This window comes from Vulpes lagopus, chromosome 19 (assembly GCF_018345385.1).
Source record: "Vulpes lagopus strain Blue_001 chromosome 19, ASM1834538v1, whole genome shotgun sequence".
Taxonomy (NCBI): Eukaryota; Metazoa; Chordata; class Mammalia; order Carnivora; family Canidae; genus Vulpes; species Vulpes lagopus.
In genome coordinates this window covers 3,540,014-3,556,471 of record NC_054842.1, presented here as the reverse complement: position 1 = coordinate 3,556,471, position 16,458 = coordinate 3,540,014, and the positions used below count along the sequence as shown (strand labels likewise).

Below are 16,458 nucleotides of genomic sequence, written 5' to 3'. Positions count from 1 at the left end.
TAAAAAGTACATAAAATCAGGCAACATAAGGAAAACATAAAAACAATGAAATATAAAATGCTAGAAACTAAATGAGAAGGATATAACTGATAATTTGATATTTTCTCTACTAATTGACTTTCAATTACTGCTTCTGATTATATTCAGAATTACTTTCTATATTTCTGCTATCATTTTTTTTTTTAAGTTAAAAATGTGTTTCTTCGCCGGGACACCTGCACCCCGATATTTCTAGCAGCAATGTCCACAATAGCCAAACTGTGGAAGGAGCCTCGGTGTCCATAGAAAGATGAATGGATAAAGAAGATGTGGTCTATGTATATAATGGAATATTACTCAGCCATTAGAAACGACAAATACCCACCAATTTGCTTCGACGTGGATGGAACTGGAGGGTATTATGCTGAGTGAAATAAGTCAATTGGAGAAGGACAAAGATTATATGATCTCATTCATTTGGGGAATATAAAAAATAGTGAAAGGGAATAAAGGGGAAAGGAGAAAAAATGAGTGGGAAATATCAGAAAGGGAGACAGACCATGAGAGACTCCTAACTCTGGGAAACGAACAAGGGGTGGAAGAAAGGGAAGTGGGCGGGGGGTGGGGGTGACTGGGTAACGGCACTGAGAGGGGCACTTGATGGGATGAGCACTGGGTGTTATTCTGTATGTTGGCAGATTGAACACCAATAAAAAATGAATTAAAAAAAAAACTTAACTGTTAGAAAAAGATCCTAAGCAATTAAAGAAATTCAGAATACATTAAAACCAAAAAAAAAAAAATGTGTTTCTTATTACAAAAATAACGTATAGTCATTATAAAAGAAAACTAGGAAATATAATTAGGAAGAAGAAAAAACCTAAACCCCAATCCCACCATCCAATTTTTTAAACTGTATGCTTTCTGATGGTTTGTATTTATATATAAATTTTCTTTAGATCAAAATGGGATCATGCTGACAGCAGTAGTTTTTAGTTTGCTTTGCCTTTACTTTCCTATATATCATGCTATTATTGATTGATTGACTGATGGATTTGAGAGAGAGAGAGCACTGAGCACAGGAGGGGAAGGAGGGGCAGAGGGAATGGGAGAGAGAATCTCAAGCAGGTTCCACACTCAGTGCAGAGCCTGACATTGGGCTCAATCTCAGGACCTGAGCAAAAATTAACTAACTGAGCCACCCAGGCACCCCTATGCTATGATTTATTCTTAAAGTTATGACTTAGAGATGTGGAGAAGGGAAGAGGGCCACTGTCATTTTTTTTTAAGATTTATTTTTATTTATTTATGATAGACATAGAGAGCGAGAGAGACAGAGACACAGGCAGAGGGAGAAGCAGGTTCCATGCCAGGAGCCCAACACGGGACTCGATCCCAGGACTCCAGGATCGCGCCCTGGGCCAAAGGCACGCGCAAAATGCCAAGCCACCCAGGGATCCCTGTCATTTTGTTTTTAATTGCCAGATATTCTCTGTCTTACCCTTGTTTCTTTCACAGCATCATTTCTACAACCTTAGTTATTAGCCCTTGATCCATATCCTGTCATTTCTTGCTTGTAAACTGAAGATGCAGATATTTTTTTGTCTTAAAAATACATTTTTTCCTCCTAGGAACTCATCATAATGTGATTTCTAAACCTTAGCCTCCCCCTTCTACCCCTGCTGAATTCAACAAATAAAAATATTCACACATGTGAAAGCACATACTTCAGTTTAAAGACACAGGTTAAATGAATGAATGAATGAATGAAAGAAAGAATGAATGAATGAATGAATAAATAAATAAATAAATAAATAAATAAATAAATAAAGACACAAGTTGCTTCATCCTACAGAGTAGTATCTTCCAGAGAGTTGAGCAGACACCAGACAAGTTGCCCAGGACAAGACTGGACAAGATGAAATGGGAGAAGGAACACTGGAACTGGAAGGTGGGACCTCAGAATGAAGATCACACAGGCCAGAAACAGAAAGGAGAGGATCCAGGAGAGCTCTCTGGGGAAAATTGCAGAACAAGATGTTAAGAAGCATGAAATTGGGATCCCTGGGTGGCGCAGCAGTTTGGCGCCTGCCTTTGGCCCAGGGCGCGATCCTGGAGACCCAGGATCGAATCCCACGTTGGGCTCCCGGTGCATGGAGCCTGCTTCTCCCTCTGCCTGTGTCTCTGCCTCTTTCTCTCTCCCTCTCTCTGTGTGACTATCATAAATAAAAAAAAAAAAAAAAAAAAGAAGCATGAAATTAAGAATTAGAGTAGCAAAATGAGAGTAAGAAACTGAGCAAAGAAAGCTCTGAGAGAAGAGAACTGATAAGGAACTGAGTGAAGTGGGCAAATAAAACATACAGGTCCTTAACTGAGCTACCCAGGTACCCCAGGGAAAAAAATGCTTAATTATTACTTTAAAACTATTTGACTCAATGGCTTTATAAATAATACTTAAGTTCAGCTATTTTAATAAAGAATGTTCTTGATATAAATAAGGGTGGACAAAATCAGAAATTCTACCCTAAAGGGCTATATCCAACAGGAAATTTGGAAATCACCAAGGGAGCAGCATTTAGTAGGCAGAAATACCCTTCAGAAAATTAAAGTGAGAACATAACCACTATATGATAAAAGATTATAGTTTTCAAATAAATGCAATATCCCGTATAAAGCTATGAGAATAAATGTTAGGGAAAAAGGGAAACAGTGCAACAATCATCTAAAGAAATGGGTAAACCAAAATTCATTCATATTTTACCTTATGAAAGTTTTAGACTCAAAATACTACCTACAAAATAATGAGGTCACATGCTAAAAGGATGGAAAACACTTGTATGCTTGAATAAGCAAAGCTATCACACCCTGTACCCTCTCGTTCCCTACTAACTGGTAGAGAAGCCTCATGGAGAAGAACAGAACCAGAGCATGGAGGAAAAGAACTGTAGCCTAGGAGTCAGAAAGCCTCAGCTTCTCACCAACTACCCGTCACTGCTCTGGTCTCAGAATCCTTATCTGCCAACTGACTCACCACTTAGTGGTCAGAGAAACCATACATAAGAAGGGACAGGGTTAATAAATCATTGGCTTATTTCAGTAAGAACATTAAAAGTGTAGGCTATCCATGTATGATAAAGTTCCTAGGAGACTGATTCTGATGGGGGGAAAATCAGTTAAGGAGTTTCCCCTAACAACTAAAATTATTTAAAAAACATAACTTAAGAAGAAAGAAATATTATAGGCTAATCTTATTTTGAGCATAGGTGCAAAAATCCTAAATACATATATGGACACTTAATTTATAATAAAAGAAACACTGAAGAAAGATGTTTTCAATAAGGGATGCTGGTCAAATAGCTACTCAAAGGGAAAAAAAAAAAATGTGTCTAGGGCAGCCCAGGTGGCTCTGCAGTTTAGCGCCTCATTCAGCCCAGGGTGTGATCCTGGAGACCTAGGATCAAGGCCCACATCAGGCTCCCTGCGTGGAGCCTGCTTCTCCCTCTGCCTGTGTCTGTGCCTCTCTCTCTCATGAATAAATAAATAAAATCTTTTAAAAAAAAAATGTGTCTGAACCCCTATCTCACACCATTTTCAAAGAAAATATCACGTGGACTGTAAATCAAAATGTGAATAAAACTTCAAGACAGTTACCCAGAGAATGTCACAAAGATTTCTTAAACTGGGCAGAGAAATTTCTAATCATAAAGGAAATGACTGAAAACTACATCAAAATTAAAAACTTATGTACATTAAAAGACATCACCAAGAAAATAAAAAGGCAAGTCACAAGGGGAGAAGATATCTGAAACATATGCATAGCTAACAATGACTTGTATCTAGAATGTATTTTAGAAAGTCCTACTAATCAATTTTTAAATGACAGACCACCCAATTTTTAAAAATTGGCAGGAGATCTGAAAAGACACTTTAAAAGAACATACCCAAATGGCTGATAAATACACAAAATGGTTCTCTTCCTTATTAGTAATCAGAAAAATGTAGATTACCACTATAATGATAACACATGTACCAGAAACTTAAAATTAGTAAGTTAAGACTAAATACTAAATGTCAATGAAAATGCAGAATAATAGAACTTGCAAACAGGGCCAGTGAGAATATCAGTGGGTACAATCACTCTGGAAAACTGTTTGTCAATATCAATTATAGGTAAACATACCATATGGCCCAGCAATTCCACCCTTAGATACATTCCAGGAGACGAATACATAGGTACACAAAAAGACAGGTACAAGAATGTTATTTATTTACTTATTTATTTATTTTTTAAGGTTTCATTTATTTATTTGAAAGAGAGAAAGAAAATGAGTCAGGAAAAGGGGCAGAGGGAAGAGGAGAAGCAGCCAGCCAATCCCACCCCCCTACCCCCCACTGAGCAGGAAGCCTATGTAGGGCTTGATCCCAGGAACTTGGGGTCACGACCTGAGCCAAAGGCAGACACTCAAAAGACTGAACCACCCGGGTGCACCAACAAGAATATTTTTTAATACCATTATTCACAAAAAAAGCAACAAACTGAAAATAACTCACAAGTCCATCATTAATATGGATTCATAAAGTAGGACTTATTCATAAAATGGAAAACTAAATGGCAAAACCCAACAACCTAAATGACTTAAAACAACAACAACAACAACAACAACAACAAGGGGCACCCAGGTGGCTCGACTGGTTGAGCAACTAACTCTCAGTTTCGGCTCAGGTCATGATCTCAGGGTCATGGGATTGAGCCCTATGGTGAGGTGGGCTCCAAGCTCAACAAGGGGGTGGGGGGAGGGGTGGTACTGCTTGAGGATCATCTCCCTCTGTCCCTCCCCCTGCTCTGTCTCTCAAATAAGTAAATAAATCTTTAAAATATAATAATAATGTTAACTGAAAAAGACCAGACACAAAAGAACACATACTATATGATTCCACTCACATAAAATTTAAAAATTCAAGAATTAAGAAAGATTTAGGGAGGCTTGTGGGTGATTTTAATGTTCAACTTCGCTACCTATGTGGTGGACACATGGGAGTATTCACTGTGATAAATTTACACAGCTGCATACTTATGATTTACATACTTTTCTGTATGGATTTAATACTTGCATAAAATTATAAAATTATTTAATAAAAATAATTTCAGTAGAACATTTAAAATATATAATATATATATGTACATATATACACTCTTACACATAAATACATTATGCTAACATCATTTCTTTCATTCATATAAGATGATGTAGGATTTACTCAAATGAAATTGTTAGCCCCGGAAATAGAAAATGAATGAATAAGTAAATAAAATGTATATTTAATGGACAATTACTGAAAAATAATTGGTATTGGAAAATACTACATGGTAAGAGAGACAGCCAGGTATAATGAGTCATAACAGAACATACTACTACCTCTGAAGTAGCCTTGCATCTCCTGACACCCTGCCCCTACTACCAAAAATCTAATCAAGCCTCCAGATCCAACTACCAATTTATAGGATATAAAGACAGAAGGATATGTTAAACCATATCACAGAAAAAGAATTAGCAATATTCAGAATATGGGAAACTTTACAAGATAAACTACCTGGCTTATTCAACAAATAAACACAAGAAAAAAAAGCATTGGAGGTATATAAAGATTCAAAAAGACTTATAAGAACATATCAACTAATTGTTGGACTGTATTTGGATCCTGATTCAACCAAACCTAAAAATATATACACAAACTTATGACGTTTATGAAACAACTGGAAGTTTGAATGCTGACTGGATATTGGATTTACAGATCTGCGAAAAGATTTAAGTTGTGATGATAGTATTATAGTTGCGATTTAAAAAAAAAAACAACTTTTTTTCATTTAGAAATGTACTGAATTACAGATGAAATATTATGAATAGGGATTTGCTTCAAAATAATACAGGATAGGAATAAGTTGGTAAGACTATAACATACAAAACTGGCCACGAGTTGTTAATTATTGAAGCTGGTTAACGGGCACATGAAAGTTCATTATACTATTGTCTACATCAGTAGATGTTAGAAATTCTCCATAATGGAAAGTTTTAAAAAATCTTTTCAAGCCCCCCTTAAAACAGGAACTAAAATTTGATTACAAAAAATTTAATTGGAATAATATTTAATAAAAATAGTAACTCTGAGAAGTACTAAAGAAAAAAAAGTATCTTTGGAAAAAAATGTTCTGATATATGAGAAGCCCATCAATAGGATTTTTACTGATCTGACCAAAGCTATTGTACTCAGATATTTTGAATTTTCTTTTTATTTGACTAGATTTTTTTTTAAATTTTTATTTATTTATGATAGTCACACACAGAGAGAGAGAGAGAGGCAGAGACACAGGCAGAGGGAGAAGCAGGCTCTATGCACCGGGAGCCCGATGTGGGATTCGATCCCGGGTCTCCAGGATCACGCCCTGGGCCAAAGGCCGGCGCTAAACCGCTGCGCCACCCAGGGATCCCTTATTTGACTAGGTTTTAAGACTAGTGACTAATTCTTATACAGCTTTCTGTCATCCAGTTTGTGTGATACCTTTCAACAAGAGGCACTCAAAAAATATTTACGTAATGAATAGATTAATATTTTTACCAAATTCTTGTTCAAGCATCTTTCAAATAATTATTAGTGCCTGGTATCAAAAGACAGTTTACTGAATGGTATTTAATTAAATATTAAATAATATATGAGTAAATAACCAAACAATGTCCAAAAAAATTACAGGATATAAAGAACTTTTTAAACAGTGATAACCTATATATCTTTTTGTATTCTGTGAATTTCAAAACATTTCAGAAAATTGAACCTATTGAAAATAAACATATGAAATTAAAACTCTTAAAATCAGCATCAAAGAAAAACAAATTTAGCATGACTTACCTAGCAGGAGGAATTCCTCTCTTAAACAGATCCACCCTCACTCTCTCTCCCACATGTCTATAAATCTCCACCATAGCCAATACTGCAGCATCTCTCACCTGCCAAAGAATTCAGAGCTTAAACTTAGATGAGACATAATCAAATACTTCACCTCAAGGCATCATTATAACTTGAAGTTCTCAGTTGGTTTTAATGTCTCTAAAACTCCTGAGAGATTCTGGCAGGTCATTAACAAAAACGAAGAGGACTTGCTATGAAAACTCTAGGGAACCTTTGTAAAAATCTAAGAAACACATACATAAAAGTTACCAATGTGGCTTTTTAAAAATCTTCTTTTTGTATTAAGACTGCTTAAAGAATTGCCAATAACTGTATGAATACAAATCATTATTGTGGTTAATATACTTTCCTGAAATAAAACTGTCCTTCAAGAATATGGTCTGAACTCAACACCAGTGTTCACAGGATCATTATTCACAATAGCCAAAAGGTGAAACAAACCCAAATCTCCACCAATGGATGAATGTATGAACAAAATGTGGTATACACACATACAATGGAATATTATTCAGCCTTAAAAAGGGAGGAAATTCTAACGTGCTATAACACAGACAAACCTTGAAGACATTATGCTATGTTAAATATGCCAGATACAAAAGGACAAATTGTATGGTTCCACTTTCATGAAATACCTAGAGTAGTACAATCATATAGAAAGAAAATAAAATGTGGTGGCCAGGAGCTGGGAGTTGGGAATATTGGAGAGTTATTGTTTAATGGGTATGGAGGCTGGGAAGATGAAAAAGTTCTGGAGATGGATGGTGGTGATGGTTGTACAACAGTGTGAATGTACTTAATGTAAATGAATTGTACACTAAAAATATAACTGGAATGATAAATTTTATGTTGTGTATATTTTACCACAATTTAAAAAAAATGTGGACTCAAGACAAGAATTTGGAAGACAGCTCTAGTTTCCTTGCACAGCTCATTGTCAAAGAGCAGATAAAGAGATAGTAGAACTCTCTTCAAACTCCAGAGGCAGAGCTAGGGCCTAATAGTAAGGAAAACTATCCAGGGTTATTCCAAATGCCCAAGTTATGCGAAAAAGGTTATAGTCAAGATTCAACTTCAACAGGATGGACAAGACCTAGAATATACCCCTGTATTATGCCTATAGCATACATGGCTCAGGTAAAGAAATTTCTAACAAGTAATACACCACTGGTACAAATACCCTCTGTTAATTAGGGTTATGACTATTGCAAAAAGTAGTTGTTATGCACTACATTCAGGAATGTAGGCTGACAATCTGTCCTCACAATTAACATGTAGGAAGACTATAGAAAGGAATCCAGGCTCTTTGTCATTCAATCTTTCTTTTTTTTTTTTAAATTTTTTTAAATTTATTTACTTATTTATTTATGATAGTCACAGAGAGAGAGAGAGAGAGAGGCAGAGACACAGGCAGAGAGGCAGAGAAGCAGGCTCCATGCACCGGGAGCCCGATGTGGGATTCGATCCCGGGTCTCCAGGATCGCGCCCTGGACCAAAGGCAGGCGCCAAACCGCTGCGCCACCCAGGGATCCCTCATTCAATCTTTCAAACACAAAAACTATCCTTTTAGTTCCATATATCCTTAATATTAGCCAAACGAGTGACAAACTTAGGCAACTCATGTGAATATTAAAGTGTTCTTAGAGAGTAACTTTGGTGGATTTTAAAAGAAAAAAATGAGGTGAAATCTTGACTTCACTACCCTCCCTCCCTCCACCCTCCTTTTTTTTTAAATGAAGTAATAAGGGCACTAGAAAAGAAGAGGTAGCCAAAAAAATTAGTCAATGCTTGAATGTAAGTAAAATTTTACCTTACTGTTGGAATCTTCAAATAGGATACACAAATGTGGTACCAACTTGCTGAGGGCTAGTGGCTGAGTCCCAAAACTAAATGTAATTTGAAACAGAAATAAAAGAGAATTTGGTTTTAATCCAACAGTAAACAAAATATCCTTATACTTTCTTCTTGTCTGTATCAATAAGACAAATATGGTGGAAAGCATGGGTACACATCACTAAAACATGAAGGACATGAGACACAAGCAAAAACTAATTCTAAACAATGTGACATATGCAAACTTGAAAAATCATGACTGACAATGAAAACTGTCAACACATGATCCAACAGAACAAAATGTTCAACCAATGACACTCTTGAACCTAGCAACCTATGATCACTCATAAAAATTGGAGCTTTTGCTTTAAGAGTGATTTTTTTAGACACTGGGTCTCAAATAAATTTGCATTCCAATAAAACCTTTATTTATGCTTATTAATATTTTGATGAGGTCATGGGTTGAAAGCAAATGACAGGAGAGCCAAAAACCATGAAAATTGTGCAGAACTGAATGCACTTACAAGCTCTAGATGGCAGAAAGGATCATAGAGGAGTAAAAGAAAATAAATGAAGGTATAGTTAGAAAAAAGGAAGTAACACTAAAGGAAAAGTTGAAAGCTACTATATATCACCTATCTTGTTGCATAGAACTTGACCAAAAAATCCAGAAAGAGAAAAAAAAGCACCAGTTTACAACTTCTTCAGACTGGAATTCTGAGCTCTGTGGCTCTATGCTGTCAGAGCTCTGCATACTGCTACCTGATTCACTGGCTAGTTATCTGGAAGAGTCTTGTTCAGTCTATGATTTATAGAACAGTCTACCCACAGTGGTCTAGAAAACATGGGTTGGGGGAAATGGCTACAATATCTGAAATACCACCGAGTTAACTAAAAACAATTCCAAACTGGGCCCAGAATAGAAGTATATCCTAAGTTATGTCAATGTATCTTATATGACCATCTATTTTGGGTAGAAATTATCAACTGACTCAAGAAAAAGAAACATTTATCACTAGTAATTTAAAATTAATATACACATAAAAAATTAACAGCTAAAGACATCAAATCAAATAAAAACTCTCATACCAGAGATCAATTCATAACTACTCAAAATGTTATTTCCATAGTTTTCTTCAAGCTTTACGAAATGAGTATTGCTTTCCCTTTCAGAAAAATGAAAAACAAGATGGCTATTTTCAATAATCATAAAACTTACATGTTTAAGGTTTCAATAAGACACAGACACACGCCTTCTCGAGATCGAAAATTCTTGTGCTTAAAACCAGAAGCCAACTGTTCCCAAATGTACTATTCCAAAGAAAAGAAATATAACACAAAATTAAATTACTCATGTTATAACTTTTTTTAATTCCCAACCTTATCACCAACCTTAATGATAACTGAATTTTCCCATCAGACTTTATTTCTCTATAAGCTTTTCTAAGCCAAATTTGTACTAATGTTGCTCTCATTCAAGTGTCTTAATCACATTTTTAGTTTTTATTTAGTTATCGTTCACTTTAGAATCAATTATTCTCAGAAAAACCATGTCCAATTCTAAAAACCTTAGAATTTCCATGGACATAGAATTCTTTCTAAGCTTTAGAAACCTCCCAACAACAATGCTACCATTATAAGCCCAGTAGCCCAGTAAGTATTTGAAAGGTCCAATGTTGCCTAGCAACTACTCCACACTGTCACATGGAACAGGCTTTTTCAACATTTTATAATTCACGCTTTTCTTGCTTTAGCCTGTTAACCAAGTACAAAAACATTATTTGGTAAAAGTCATCTTATTGCTCCCTACTATAATTCTCTTTCATAAAAAGTATACATATCTATACAGATAATTCACAGTAATTATAAGAACTTGGGGCAGGAAGGAATCCAATGTTATTCTTCTAAACACATAGCCAATTGTCTCAATCCTTTCTCCCCATATAAAAACATCATCCTTAGCATTTATTAAATTCATGTGCACACACACACACCTCTTCCTGGACTCTTTATTCAGTTCTACTAATATTTCTTTTTCTGCCAAATATTCTGGAAGGTAACTTGGAAGTTTACTCAGTAAATCTTAAATGTGAATAACCTGATGCAGGAATAACATCTCTGGAGCACTATTCTATATAAATACTTATATTTATGTCCAAAGACACATGTATAAGGATGTTCCTATGGAACTGTTTATAATAGCACATCAAAAATGAGTTACAATTTAACCATCAAACAAGTGTTATAGGATACCCACCAAATTATTAACAAGGACTTCTTTCAAGGTATAAAATATCTGGGCAAACAGTTTATTTTTACAATTTAAAACTCTGAATTTTTTCAAAGCATATGTAGTATGTATTATAATTTTAAAAATGTATTTTAGGTAATGACCATAATATCACTGTATATACTGTAAATTCTGATTTTTTTTCTATTTAACATGAGATACTCTTTAAATCTTTGTTTACGTGTCAATTTATTGTCGCACCTTTTTTTTTAATTTTAAGTAGGCTCTGCACCCACCCCAGCACAGAGCTTAAACTCACAACCCTGAGATCAAGAATTAGATGCTTAATCGACTGAGTCACCCAGGGGCCCCTTTTGCTCTCCTTTCAAAATATCTCCATAAGGGCTAATTTTTCCTACTATATTCATAAAACACAAGTCAGTGTCATAGAATATATGCCTTATACAATTAGCAACCACTTGTTCAAATAAAAAAAATTTCTTCTTGTTGCTGTAAAAGTTGCACAAATTAATATAACATTCAGTAGCTCTCAAAATGAGCTTTCTCTCTAAATACTATATTATCTGTAGGTAGGAAAAATAGAAAATCCTGAAAAATAATATAATCACCATAGTGTCCAAGAGAATCTCTGAGTTAGCTTTGTAAAAGATGTCAAAGAGTAGAAAATAGGAAAAAGAAAAGCAAAAAAACCCAAAAAGTTAAATATTAACATTTTATCTTAAATTTTAAATCCTTTAAACAATTAACAACAATTCACCGTTTAAAATTTCAGCTTTCATGTCCCTTGGAGCTTCAATGACTTGCTGTGATTACCAGCTGTCTTTACGTATATCTCATCATTGATTAGCAAAATCTAAATTTGAAAATGAAGGCCTACCATAGGTGGTGCTACTTGATCCATTAACTTCAATATCAGAGTCTGAGCTTCATCTCGAACTTTGTCTTTGGCATCTCCCATTCTGTCTATTAAAGCTACAATAACTAGAAAAAGGCAGAAAAAAAGAGTAAATATTTATAATTTACCTCCATTATAAGCTATATTTTACAAAATTATAAACACCTTGTTTCCATAAATGAAAAGTTAAGGGGTAAGCAAATTATTTTACTTGTAAGTCTAATCAAAAGTAAAGGAGAAGGAAGTTTCAAAAGCACATATACTACATGATATCCACTTATGATAAATGTTCAAAAAACAGGCAAGACTAAATATTATCCTATTTAGAGATGTGTATGGCTAGTCAAGCTCTACACACCAGCAAGGGAATGGTTATCTAAAAGGTCATGTCAGTGGTTATCTCTGGTAGAGGGAGGGAGGTGTCATCAGGAATGCAGAGGCAGTATCTAAGATGACAGAGTTCTAATTGCCTGGGCTGGGCACAAGCAGGTGTTAGTTTACAATTACATGTTTGATATACACTCTTATGTATGTATGACATATTACTCAACTGACAAAAATAAAAGCCTCGGCCCCTGGGATAGAGGTTTTTCTATGTCTAAGACTGTGGCACCATTTCATGAAAGGAGGTGGGAAAGGCAGGTGAATGTCCATTCTTGAAGAGTTTTCACAAAAAAGGTTTCTGAAACTATATATCAATAAAGCACCAAAAAGAAATCACATCTATTGAGAGGCAGCGTGAAGGGAAAGGGAGGGAGTAGCTAGAACTTAGAGGGTAACAGGTTCTAAAGTCCACTCACAGGGCAAAAATACCTCACAGTCAAAATTGTCTTTCTGCAATCCCTTGAATTACCATTGCTCCTTGTGTGGTGTTAAAAGGCACATGGCAACAATATCTGATCGGCTTTTGTCTTTACATCCTCAACCCATAAATGTTTGTAGCAGTACTCACCTCAGAAGATGACTGAAAATTTAAAAGAGAATAAATTTAAACAATTAAGAGTGAAGGGCACTGAGTAAGCGCTCTCTCTGTGTGTCACCTACCACCTCCATCATCCCTACCATCATCCTGCATATTCAAAGGCAAAGAAATTAACTTTAGTTTCTCTTTTGACAGATAGCTATGGCCTTCCTTTCCCTGAGGCAATGAAGGCTGAGGCCTCTTTTATTTTATTTTATTTTTTTAATAATTTTTATTTATTTATTTATGATAGTCACACAGGAAGAGAGAGAGAGAGGCAGAGACACAGGCAGAGGGAGAAGCAGGCTCCATGCACGGGGAGCCCGACGTGGGATTCGATCCCGGGTCTCCAGGATCACGCCCTGGGCCAAAGGCAGGCACCAAACCGCTGCGCCACCCAGGGATCCCCTGAGGCCTCTTTTAAAAAAGGGAAGAAGAAATGAGAGAGAAAGGGATTTTCTCTCATTTATTTATAAACAATTATAATTAAATGTGTATATAATTTGATGCAAATATGTTCTACAATATAACGTCTACAATACAACAACAAGACTAATGTAATAATAATAAACAACAACACTTAAGGAAAAAAGAAATTAATTATTTTTGGAAGGAAATTCAACTAGAGTGAGAAGCCCACTATACCAGATGGAATGATATCCAAAAACCTAAGTTTAATCAATGAAATGACTGTGTAAGAAAAGAGTCCTTGTTATAAAATCATAAGCCTAATCATGAAGCAACTGAAGTACCTATCAGTTGGATTAATATAAACACTTCTCATCTTGCTTAGATGTATTATTAACATCAGAGAAAATCATTGACATCTGTAGGATTGGCTATTGTGGGACTCTGGTTCTGATAGCTTCTGAGAGGCAGACGATAGTAATAAATACTTAATAATGTTAAAATACTATTATGTACTAAGCTTGGAATTATCTCATGTCATCTTCGTAACAATTCTATGAAATAGACTAGGCCCATTTGATAGAGAAGACCCAAAGGGATTAAATGCTTTGCCCAAAATCACACATAGAGCAAGCTGAAACCAGGATTTAAATAATCCACACAATTAGGTCCCAGTCATAACTATTTCTACTTACTTGTAACTGAGGTGTTCTCTCTGTGTATGTTTTTTAATAATCACACAACAGTAGTATGAAAAAAAATAGCCACTTCATTCCTGAGAGGAGGAATTTAACTCCAAATAGAAAATTAAAATGTTAGCCCAAACAAGGGCTCACTTCAATGTGAAAAACTTAAATTTTATAAAAAATAAACAAAAAGTTTCACACTACATAAACTTTTTATTAGTTATTAAACAAAAAAATTCGTGAATTTTTTGCATTAGAATTCCTTTTTAACACATACTCTCTTGGTGTCAAGCAGAGTAAGATTTTATTCCTAGCTCTACCAGTTATTAATTATGCAAAACAGTAAATTTCTCTGCATTTCAAACTTTCCTTGTCCATAAGATAAGGACGGATACAGGCCTATACCTCACATGGCTAGTGAGAGGATGAAGTAAAACTGGTAAAAAAGACTTGAGTTAAGCCCATAAGCTTTGGAAGAGTCAACAGTTTAAGTCCTAAAGATCTGTATATAATATAATGACCACTGAATTTTACCATTCAACATGATGAATATTCAAAAGATAATTATGGGAATCCAAAACAGAGCTTTTTACCCTATAGATGGTAAAAACTTGTTAAACAGATGAATAGATCAGACTGCAATTTGAACAGGAAACACCAAAGAAGGTAAAGAACAGCTGGTATGTTTTATTCTCTCAGTACATGAGATGCATACCATTTTACAAGATGCAAAACTGATAACCAGGTAGTCCAACTATTCTAATATTCTTTCTGTAATTCCATTTTCGATTAAAAGTACCTGCTTAAAATTTATAAAATATGGGGATCCCTGGGTGGCACAGCAGTTTGGCGCCTGCCTTTGGCCCAGGGCGCGATCCTGGAGACCCACGATCGAGTCCCACGTCGGGCTCCCGTGCATGGAGCCTGCTTCTCCCTCTGCCTGTGTCTCTGCCTCTCTCTCTCTGTGTGTGTGACTAACATAAATTAAAAAAAAAAAAAAAAATTTATAAAATATGAGATCCTTTACTGAATTCAGTTATCATAAAACCAGGGTTGGTGATCAGTGTTAAATGTAAATTGTGCATATTTTTTTTGTTTGAAAAGCTTATTTTTGCGTACATGTGGTCACAAAGAAAATTTGAATATTTTATATTAAAGAACTACATCAAAAGAGCCCATATTCTTTATGGCACTTCATCTACAACTAAAATTGAATCTCAATTTTTCTGAAACATCTCTTCACTTTTAATGTAAAAAGGTAAATATATCTATGATGACCTAAGTGCACCAAAAGAAAATGTCATGCACATCAAGTTACATATATCTAGGATTATATTATTTAAAAACAAAAACAAAAACCTTATGCACATAATTTATTTCAATTCCTTCCTTTTACAGAAAGGCTCCTAAAGTGGTCTGGCTAAGTTCTAAGACAGAGTAAAACAAGAAAGTCAACTCTAGTACTGTACTTCCTTAAGAGTACACAGATATACTGCCTACTTATGGAACTATCATATAAATTAGAAATGGTAAAAGGATAATCTCTCATATATGTGAGAGGATAACAAGTAGGCAATATATAGTAGAAAACTAGTGCTGAAATGTTCCTATTATACCACACTGACTCTCAACTGATAACAAGTCCAAGTTTCATCAAGAAAAATAATGAACACCTAGGGTTCAAAGTGAAAATGATGTTGGCTAACATTAATGCACAGAAGTAATCATGTAAGAGTAGGAGATTAGAAGACAAAAAAACTACACATATAAGCCTATGAGAGAACACACAGGGAATACCTACCAACAAGAGCAACTTAATGTAATTTATTAAGTATTTAAGGGTATAAGAATTATGGTGTAAAGAAAAATTCAATGTAGGGTGAGGTTAATCTGAAAAGCTCCCAGATACTGAAATTTGAAGTAAATCTTTTAAAGAGAAAGAATGATAGAAAAAAGGAGATTTTTTTTTTTTACATTTATTTACATATTTGAGAGAGAGAAAGCGGGGAGGGGCAGAGTGTCCCAAGCAGACTCCATGCAGAACCTGATTTGGGGCTTGATCTCAGGGTCCTGAGATCCCAAGCCGAAACCAAGATGAAACCAAGAATCGGACACTTACCTGACTATACCACCCAGGTAACCCAAGAGGAAAGGATTTCAAGAAGAAACAACAGCACAGCAGCATGAACAAATTAAGCCAGAACTAACAAGAGCAAGCAAGTTTCTGATTAGCTAAAGTGGAGAAGAGTATTTGCTAAAGATCACTGATAAATAAGGCTACTATGATGCAGAGGGGACAAACATGGTGAGAAAACTAGAACACCAAAGGACAGCAAAAAAGTTCTGAAAAGAGGACAGTCCTAGGAGGCAACAAACTAGGATTCTTGTCCCAATACTCCTACTGCCTCATTACAAGCAGTCGGTGCATCAACCCCCATCCGGCCCTCCTTGTGTTCAAAAATTAAGATACATAATACCTAGAATT

The 16,458-nt window shown here is 35.3% G+C and overlaps 1 protein-coding gene across 26 annotated transcripts in view; it reads right to left on the bottom strand.

Annotated features, from left to right (window-relative positions):
• CLASP2 (cytoplasmic linker associated protein 2) overlaps positions 1 to 16,458 on the bottom strand; it is a 176,587-nt gene that overhangs the window by 143,156 nt on the left and 16,973 nt on the right. For all 26 annotated transcript variants that reach the window (XM_041733812.1, XM_041733817.1, XM_041733813.1 and 23 more), the window contains exons 3-6: positions 11,901 to 12,004; positions 9,992 to 10,083; positions 8,750 to 8,825; positions 6,883 to 6,980 (exon numbers count right to left, since the gene is read on the bottom strand). In XM_041733812.1, coding sequence (XP_041589746.1) covers positions 6,883 to 6,980; positions 8,750 to 8,825; positions 9,992 to 10,083; positions 11,901 to 12,004 — 370 coding nt within the window. The remainder of the gene's footprint in view (positions 1 to 6,882; positions 6,981 to 8,749; positions 8,826 to 9,991; positions 10,084 to 11,900; positions 12,005 to 16,458) is intronic.